Here is a 10,308-nt window from a genome sequence, read left to right as displayed (position 1 = left end):
TTTTGGTATTTGTGTCAACCACCGGTCAAGTATTACCACAAGGTACCCTTCTGTTTCTGGGAAGAGGTCTCCAACTCTGAGTCAGTCGTTCAATGCTTCCTTGTCGACATCGAGTCTGCTCAGATCGTGGGGAATGTCTTCCACAGAAGGTCACGCTTTTCCGTTGGTTAACTTTTTCTTCAGCAGTGATAATTGCTCCATTCTTCTGAGTTGTGCTCTAGTAGTGTAAACTTCTTATCAAAATTGCATATATTAACGTGGAATGCGGAATCCTGTACTCGTTGATGAAAGTTTTATCTTAGAAGTTTTATCTGATTGTTGTGTACAGTGTTAATCTATTGCAGCCTCATTGAGAAAATGAGGAAACAAGTCTCAGGGTTGTATATGGTGACAGATTTGCACTTTAATAATAAATTTACTTTCAGCTTTGACTTCCCCAGCCTGATCTACTTTAGATACCATCACAGTAAACGAGAAAAGCACAAACTTTAAGGTAACTTGTAAGCAAGAGTCAGGACTCAATACAACATCTAATAGAATTTATTGATGTGAACTCTTGTCTCTCTGAGAAGACAGCATGCAAAAACAAGGAACATCAGCAGCAGAAAGAAGGCTTCCTGCATGCTATTGTACAGTAAATCTATTATATACAGGAAACATTTAAAAAAAATCCACTGGGCTATAGAACTGAATGGAGATGCAACAAAGAACGTCAATAAATATATCATAACAGCACAGAGAAATACCAAATGTCACTGAGCAGAGGCACCAATTGGCCTCTGAAAATGCATTAGCAGATACCACTTTTCACTTTAAATTCCATTACAGCCGTTGATTATCTGCAGACACAGAAGGTATAAGTGACATTCTGCCGGGCAAGAGTGATGTAATTTCTTTGTAGGAAAAAAATGAGCTTTTTCGGGATTGGTGTGTTGAATTGAGCCTGCAATTAGGCACAACTTTGTGCACCTCCTTCAGGTGTGAGACCCCCGACTACATTGGCATGGTGAGGGTTAAGTTACAGCCTCGTTGCAATAGAAATTCAATCACAACAGTGGCTCTGAAGGACAAAACGCAATTTCCTGCTTCAAGCAAATGTTATATTAGATCAATTGCAATTCTCCGACAATACTGCCTCTTTAACTTGTCTGACTGGTGCCAGAACTTGCCTGGGTGCCCTGGAACTATACAACAAAATGGAAGACATACACGCATTACTTAAAAAAATAATAAAAACAAGTGGTCAAGCTATGTGTCCTGTTTAAAGTGCACTATAAATACTAATTTTTAAAGATACAATCAATAGGATTCAGATGGTACCTTCTATATATTTGTTATATTCTTGTAAAGGAAACATCATATACAAGTAACAAGGTTGTTTGGCATTTATAGTAAGTGGAAAATGGAGCATGTGATCATTTAAAAATGGAAAGTGTCTCAAACTATTTTCTCCCAACACTGGAGACTACTGTTCCATGGCTCAGTAGTGGTTGTCGATGTGGGGTGGGCTGTACAAGGACACTGGGCTACTGGCAATGTGGTGTTGTTAAATGCTGAATTATCTCTACTGCTATGTAACTGGCACACAAAAGACAGGGAGAAACTGATGCTCTCTTTGGAGTGGAAATTGTTTGCAAACAGGAATCACTAAAATGCAGGGTCCCAAATAATCTAATGAAGGGAATAACTACTGGAAAGAGAGAAGGAGTGAATAAGAAAGTTGAAAAATATTTTCTCACTTTGAGGAAGGAGAAATAATCAAGGATCCAGCCATTAGCATATTAAACAGAATGCCTTTTGTTGATCTCAAGAAAGCTGTACTGTACAAAGCCATGTTTCTTTACAAATAAAAACACCCAGAGGAACATTCATTTAACTTTCTTTGTGAGTGTTTGGCTTAAATAATTTAACTATTAGAAATGAAAAAAAGGACTGCAAAGGTCAGCAGCCACCTTGTTCCCGACTTTATACAGACGCATACACTGAAATGCAGCCACTGTCTGGGAAATGACACGTATTCATTTGTAGGCTGGCAATCATTGATAGCCGTCTTGTGTAAACCTTGGACTGAATGACCTTCATTGGTTTTTAAAATAGTAGGTCAGCATGTAGGAGTCTGTCTCTTTAAGGCAATATTTAAAAAAAATGTCAATCTACAAACAACCAAAAAAATATATTAGAAGCTATAGGAGTGTCTGCAAATGAAGGACTAGCATATCAGTCACATACTCACAATTTCTGTTACCAAAAAGTTGACATCTAAATCATATTTTACCCAAAAATATACAAGTCACAGATTGCGTCACTTGGTTACGTTTTGGTGACAGGGGTTGGGAGGTGTGTTCCTGCTGTGGAATTAAGATTTCTGCTTGTTGTTGGTTGTATCAGGCCTATGGTCTTTTCTTTCCGAGACATTGCGCTTGACTTTTGTGTTTACAGGATACATCTCTTGGTTCAGTGATGGGCTGGAATGTGACTTTTTCATCCCACTGCCATCATTCTCCACGCTGTTTAGTACCTCCTGCCCTCCATCCTTCAGGAGCTGAACATAGGTCTCGTACCGTGTTTTCTGTAACAGAAGACAGCATGGTAATTGCTTGGTGCATGAACAAGACACTACAACAATGAAAGCTGCATTCACAAAAATAAAGAAAACAATCAAAGATGACTTTATCCCTCTTGTTCTCCTTGAAGAACAAGGGATAAGCCAATAACCACTATCTTTATTACCTTCTCCATCTGTTTCCATTCATCAGACATACATTTACTTCTAACTAAATCATACCATGTTCTCACACATCAGCAGAAATACATGAATGTTGCCAGGAGTCGAGTTATGGAGGATGCTGGGTAACCTAAGACATTACTTCTTGGAGGATAAGTGACCGAGGAATAACCTTACAATTCATGTATAATATCCTGAGGGACATAGACAAGGTGCATGTTTTTCCCAAGGAAAGGAAACCAAAAACTAGAGTTCATAGGTTTAAGGTGAGGAGGGAGATTTAAATAGGAACCGAGGGGCAATTTTTTTTCCACACAAAGGGCGCAATGAGCTACCAAAGAAAGTAGTTGCAGCTGGTTCTACAACAACTTTAAAAGGTTTTGGATAACTACATGCATAGGAAAGGTTTAGAGTGATATAGGCCAAATGGGACTAGCTTAGTTGAACACTTTGCTTAGTATGGATGAATTGGCCTGAAGGGTTTGTTTCTATGCTTTATTCCTTTATGACTCTACAAGACCAGTTATTAAGTTTTTAAACAATACACTCATTATCAACTTGTATAACTCAGATACTAACTCATACTGGGACAAATGGGTATATTTTACCTTTTGAGTGCAGTTTACATAACATACTTCTAATTCCAGAAGAAGCAAGAAATATGTCATCAGTTCTTACACAATTTAAACTTGGATACTTAAAAGGCAGGTGTGGTAAAGGATGATGGCAGTTTAGGGTTAGTCATAGAGTCACAGACAGCAGTAAAAATGACCCTTCAGCAGTAAAACCATATTAGTTCAGCAGCAAATCGATGGATAAAAGCATGCAGAGATGTTCAAGAGGTTCAGTTGTTCACACCAAAGATCAGAATGGGGAAGAAGTGTGATCTAAGTGATTCTGACCATGGACTGATCGTTGGTGCCACACAGAGTGGTTTAAGTATTTCAGAAACTGCTGATCTCCTGTGATTTCTACAATCTCTAGAGTTTACAGAGAATGGTGTGATAACAAAAAAAAATTCAGTCGGTGACAGTTCTGTGCGTGAAAACATCTTGTTAATGGGAGAGGTCAGAGGAGAATGGCCAGGCTGGCTGAAGCTGACAGGAAGACAACAATAATTCAAATAACCAGGCATGACAACAGTGGTGTGCAGAAGAGCATCTCTGAATGTACATCATGAATGTTGATGGGCTACAGCAGCAGAAGATTATGAACCTGCACTCAGTGGCCACTTTATTAGGTACAAGGTGTACCATTCAGCCGTGCAATGAGCAATGAAAAATAAATGACAAGTGAAGTCAGAATATTCCTTCCAAATGAACTATTAAGAGTGATGTATTGAACAGAGGTTTGAAATGGAGTTGAATAATTCCAGTGGAGTGGCACCTGATCTCGCTGATCAAAAAGTCAATGCATCTCTACCTTGAGAACGATTGGCCATATATCAGCAAGTGAAGAAATATTCCTGGCAGGATATGATGCACTAGAGAATCATTATTAAAAGAATACAAATGAAATGGTTGTGAAATTACAGCTATACTAATAAAACATTGTGACTCCTATTCAATCTTCAGGCAGATAATCTCAGTTTATCAGTATTACATTTCACTGCTCTCATCAGCACAGTTCAGACTGAAGAAATATGAAAGGAATTAACTGACTGCTGGAAAGGAATTCACCAGATCCAGCAATCATTTGTCTACGCAAACCCACATCCAGTGTTGGTATTGCAGAAAACACTCATTTGTGTGGAATACAAATTGTATTATTTCTTCTGATAACGCTGATGGACTTCCATGCATCCAATTTCTTCATCAATATCTTAATTACCATTAGAGTGAATTAAGGAGCTGCTAAATAAACGTCAATAATTGCTAATGTTACTGTTTGCGCTTCAGGCTGAGATTAAATGGAAAATAACTCCTCAAGGTATCCCTGGAGGCAGCCGTAGAATTTGTAGCCAACAAATATACCTTACAGCACTGAGCTCCCTGTGGAGAGCATGTGGTGGCTATCATCAGAAATCAAAAGTTTTGTGCATTTTCTCCCCTCAAAGTCAGTGCTCCATTAAGGTGAAAACCAAAGAATGGAAATAAATCAAGCTCTTTCTCTCTGACAAGGTGAGAAAATCAAAAAGATATCAAAGCTTCACCCTGGAGATGTAAGGAGACTCTAACATTCAGCAATCTAACATAGACTAATTTATCAACTAAGTCTGTGTGCTTTGAGCAATTTCAATGGTTTCCTTGGTTTTGTGACAAAATATAGTTTGTGGTATGATCATAAATAATTAGCTTATCTAAAGAATGGCATTTGTAGATTTATGATTTTTAATGAATGTTTCAGAATTATCATACCATATTTTAAATATTCACTAAAAAGCAAATTATGTCCCTTTCCCATTGCATCTGTGATTAATCTGTAAAAGAGATCTTGCAGAATACTGCAAGGCTCATTAGTGATCTCAAAGGCCTGTGTGATCTCTGCCAAGAGCTGACCTTGCTCAAAACAATCACATCAATTTCATGTCTTCTGGCTGCAGGAAAAATGCCAAGTCAATAAACTGCAGGGACCTCATATCCAAAATAGGAACAGAAAATACAGGAACACTCAGCATCCATGGAAAGAAAAGCAGAGCCTACACTCTTTCACAAAACTGAGAAAGAGTGGGGAGGACAGATAGGTAGGATAAATGGAATTTCACTGATAGTTACATCAGGGTTGAGTGGTGCTAAACCATTGATGAAGCCATTTAGTTGTTAAGTTCGTGAGGGAGGCGTTACAGGGTGAACACAAATCAAGGAATGTGCACAAGCTATGAATTGCAGAGCTGCAAGAAATGTCCAGCAAGTCAGATCATGCTAGAGGAAAGAGGAAAGACGAGTCAATATAACAGCAGACTTGCCCAGTCTCAAACAAGCACAGAAAGCACGTCAGCTGAAACTGTTGAATGTAAGCCAACCCCCTCCAAGTGGTCTCAGTGATTCTACAGTTTAAAACTCACCCCGCAAAAAAAATCAGTGCTCTTTTGAGATTGAACAGATTACATTGTACAGAAACAGGTAACTCAACTCATCCCATCTGGTCTTTATACTTTACTGTTCACTGTCTTTCCAGTCTCCTCAATTCAATGCCTCTAGCACATCCTTCTCAATATTTCTCACACTATCTAGTGGTCCCTACTCAGTTTGCCCAAGTTGCTCTTTGTGGTAGGGTGTTGGCACCTTTATCACTCGTTGGATGACAAATTTCGTGTAGAATTTTTCCTGATCTGATTTATTGGAGACAATTATACATCTGTGGTACTAACCCTGTCCTCCTCCTGAGTGGAAATGCCTGCACAATAAACCATCCAAACCAGTTCCAGTGTTCAAAAGAGAAACTGCCACTGGAACTCAGTGGGTTAAGAGGATAACCTATATTTATAGCTCCAGATTCCACCATCTGCTGTCTTTTATTTCTCCATTTAAGAGCTCAGTAGGGCAGGCAGCATCAATGGAAAGACATTTCATTCATTCTGATCCAAAATGTTAACTCTGTTTCTCTCTCCACAGCTGCGGACTGACTGCTGAGCTTTTCCACAACTTTCTATTTTGATTTCAGATCTCCAGCATCCTCATTTTTCACTTCTCCTTTCAAGAGCTCAAGCAGTTCACCTCGATGCTTCTTTTAATTGAACCTAAGTGGTACAATCACTCAGTGCAGACACGATAACTAATGTACTTCAGACATCCAGGCTGCTGTCCCCACGTGCTTCAAGTCAGCCCACACCAAAGAACTCTACATCTTCGGAACTAAATGACTACCACCCAGTAGCACTGATGCCACAGATCATGAAGTGTTTGAATGGCTGATAATGGCACATATCAGAAACTCCATTCTTGCCACTTTGGACACTCACCAAAATACTTACCAACAGATACTGTAGCATTTCCATGCACCTTGCCCTGATACATGTAGAAAACAATGACACTGTATTTAGTTCGGCATTCAACACTACTGCCCAACAGACCTTAGTTAATAAACTCTTACTCCTCAGTCTAAGCGCAATTGCGACTGGATGTTGGACTTCTTACCAGCCTCAGATATTCAGGATACAGAACCATTTCTCCCTCCCCATTATCCTCAACACGGGTGCACCCCCCGCCCCCAGGGCTGTATGCTAAGCCCATTGCTATAGCCTCTGCTCACACATAACTGCACGACCAAACGTTCTAACAATCACATCATCAGGTTTGCTAATGACACATCATTGGTGGGTCTCATCACCAACAATGATGAGATGGCCTACAGAGAGGATGTGGAAGAGTCTGAGGCCTCGTGCCGGGTAAATAAACTCTTCCTCAATGTCAACAAGACAAAGCAGACGGTTATCAGCTTCTGGAGAACTCTCATCATGCACACTCTCCTTTACATCAGCGGCACAGCAGTAGAAACAGCAAGCAGTTTCAAACTCCTGGGAGTGCTCATCGCACACAACCTCTCATCGTCCAGAAGACATCGTACACAATCAAAAAAGCTCACCAATGCTTCCACTTTCTGAGGAGGTTGAAGAGCGCTGGACTTTGCCCATCCATACTCATGTCAGTTTACTGATGCTCAGAAGAGACCATCCTGACCATCTGCATCACTGCTTGGTGTGGAAAGTGCACTGTGATGGACAGGAAAGCTCTACAGTGGGTAGACAAAACCACCCAATGCATTACTGGCACCAGCCTACCCGCCATCAAGGACATACATACAGAAAGGTGGCAGAAAAGGACGAGTAACATCATGAAGGATCCCACCCACCTGCTCCTGAACTGTTTGTCCCACTCCCATCAGGGAAAAGGTTACCTAGTATCTGTGCAAGGACCACCAGACTCAAAAACAGTTACTTTCCCCAAACGGTAAAGCTGTTCAACAGCTCCACCCACTAACGTACACTACCACTACTTTATTTTTCCTGTCTGTCACCTTATGTACAGATTAGTGTTACTTTATGGACATACAATCAATCTATGTATAAGCTTTCTTGTGTATTTCTATTTATTTTTATTATTATTGTGTCCTTTATTTTTCGTGGGTTTTTTTGTGTGCTGCATCAGATCCAGAGTAACAACTATTTCATTCTCCTTTGCACTTGTGAACAGGAAAAGACATTAAACAATCCTGAATCTTAAATTAGTTCCACATTTCTTTATACAGCAGAAATTCTAGTAATACACATGGAGCCATTGCTCCAAAATTAATAGTTGTACCATACCTAGTAGATGTATGGTGTACAAGGTTGCATGGAAAAGGTACAGTCGGTAACTGTGAATGCATTTAATGCCCTTCTTTTAAGGAAGGTGACTAAAATTAAGGATGAATGTCCGACGGGAAAGATTGGCAGGTTAAGCAAGATGTGCAGAGGGTTAGCATGAATGCAAAGGTTATTTCCTGTATGTAATGTAAGTGAATGGTAAAACCCGGGGGTGGGGAGGGGAGAGGTTGATGAGAATGTGGTGAGAAAATATGATTAGTACAGGATTAGGTAAATTGGTACTTGATGGTCAGCGGGGACTAGGTGGGCCTAAAGTTCATTCTCCATGCTGTGTGACTCTATAATTCTATTTAGAATAACCCTTCATTTCTTATATTACTATGTGATGGTCCTTATTTTGTACCGGTGGTGGACAATAAATGAATAATTAGCCAGCCAGGGAGATAACAGGGATAATAAATGTGGATGAATAAGGAATGCATCAAGAAGAGGTAAAGGAATATTGGTCAAATTGGTGAGGAGAGGAAACAGGAGGTTTAAAGAAATATAAAGCATGAGTCAAATTGACAGGTGGTAGGTGACATTAGAAAACAGGCCGAGTTGGTGGAGTAAAGGACAAGATAAGGACTGGTGGACTTTAACACAAGGAAATGGTGGAGTTAAAACTGGAGAGGTCTTCTGAGAGGTAAAATGAAAATCAATAATTCCACAACCTGTGACCTGATGGCAGCAGATTCAAGTTTGCAGAAGGAGGAAGAGGGAGTCAGCTCTGTGTGAACAATAGCTCACTGTGTACTACTGGTAATGGCAATAAAGGGGTAATTTACAATGGGAAGATGGATTAGGGTTGGTTCATAAAGTAGAGGAGCCAGAGTGTGCTAAATCTGCAGACTGGCTAAATGGTTGGATGCTAGTCTTGTCATAAGCAATGTTTCAAAGTAAGTTACTTCTCCAAATGAAATACTGACATGTTTTTCACCATGACAATTGCAAGCTGTTAGCTTTTACTTCTTTTTCTTCAATTTTCAAATAAAATGTAAATTCAATGTTCGCATGAACTAACATTTTAACACAAAACAGCATCATGATTTATTTCATGCCCTTGAATCTGACCCAGATGGTTGCCAGAAATATAAATTTACCCTGTCGATCATTTCACAAACACTATTATACATGAAAAGGTCAGCATATCCAGAGAAAATCTAACGGACTGGAGATGGATTGCCCATATTCACGATGCATTGCTGCCCTGTGCTCAGATCATTAGTGCATAAATTGCAATGTTAAATTGGTTTTTCCATATTTCAAAGACCAATCTAAACTGCAGTCTGTAAACACTGCTTTATTATTGAATATCAACATAGCAAGCAGGGGGTAGTGTCTGTAAGACTAACTTTTAATTAGAAGAGCAGGGGCAGAAATAAGCCTGGTTGCCATTCCAAATTGTGCTACAGAGCCTCTAGTAAGCAACAGCCTTAAGAGAAATGTGAAAATGGCAAAATGAACAGACTGCAGCTCCTAATACATCTTTTGCCAAATGTTTGTGCTACACCCGACTGTGTAGGATCTAGAATTTGATGGTGGCTGTATATTGAAGTTGTTTTTGCAGTGTTATCCAATAGTAACATTCCTGGCCTCACAGAAAGTTATTGACAGCCGATTACCTGGAATAGATAATGATCTAGAGACGTTCAAATTCTACCATGGCAGCAATAAATGGTAAATTTTTGCACTAAATTTCTTTGCAATAAAGTGGTTTTTTTTGGTCTGATTTGTTTTTTCTTGTAAAAATTGTGTTATAATTTGTTCTAAATGTGAATGCTGCGTATCAAATACAATGTCTGTGATGCTGCTGCAAGTGAACTTTTCATAGCACCTGTGCATCTATGTACTTGTGCATATGACAGTAAACTCGACTTTGAATTCAATTAATTAATCATCTAGATATTAAAAATCTAATATTGATAATGCTGATTATGAAACAATATAATTGTTATTAAATCATATTTGGTACATGTTCTATAAACTCATTCTGCTAACTTGATTTGGTTTATACACAAGTCTAGACCCGATTAAAGGGTTATTGAAGACAAATGCCCTCTAATATGACCTAACAAGCTATCAGCTTCAGAACTTCACCAACACCTTCTCAAGGGAAATTGTGGACAAACAATTGATATGGGTAAAGTAGAATTAATCACTCGGAGAACATAGGTTCTGTGGTGAATCTGTTGATTTAGTGATTTGACAGGGGACATTCAGAGCGCCCATAAGCAGATAAGTAAATCTGTTTCAATTATGAGCATTTAGATTTATTTTTACTTATCTGAGCGTTCAG

The 10,308-nt window shown here is 39.2% G+C and overlaps 1 protein-coding gene across 7 annotated transcripts in view; it reads right to left on the bottom strand.

Annotated features, from left to right (window-relative positions):
* Window positions 1-524: 524 nt before the first annotated feature.
* Window positions 525-10,308, bottom strand: part of psd3l (pleckstrin and Sec7 domain containing 3, like) — a 423,076-nt gene continuing 413,292 nt past the window's right edge. For all 7 annotated transcript variants that reach the window (XM_063046770.1, XM_063046769.1, XM_063046771.1 and 4 more), the window contains one exon: window positions 525-2,569. In XM_063046770.1, the coding sequence (XP_062902840.1) occupies window positions 2,357-2,569 (213 nt within the window). In that variant the 3' untranslated portion in view covers window positions 525-2,356. The remainder of the gene's footprint in view (window positions 2,570-10,308) is intronic.

Source organism: Mobula hypostoma, chromosome 4 (genome assembly GCF_963921235.1).
Source record: "Mobula hypostoma chromosome 4, sMobHyp1.1, whole genome shotgun sequence".
NCBI classification, from domain to species: domain Eukaryota; kingdom Metazoa; phylum Chordata; class Chondrichthyes; order Myliobatiformes; family Myliobatidae; genus Mobula; species Mobula hypostoma.
Note: the sequence above shows the minus strand (reverse complement) of the source record. Positions and strands in the feature narration are given on the sequence as shown.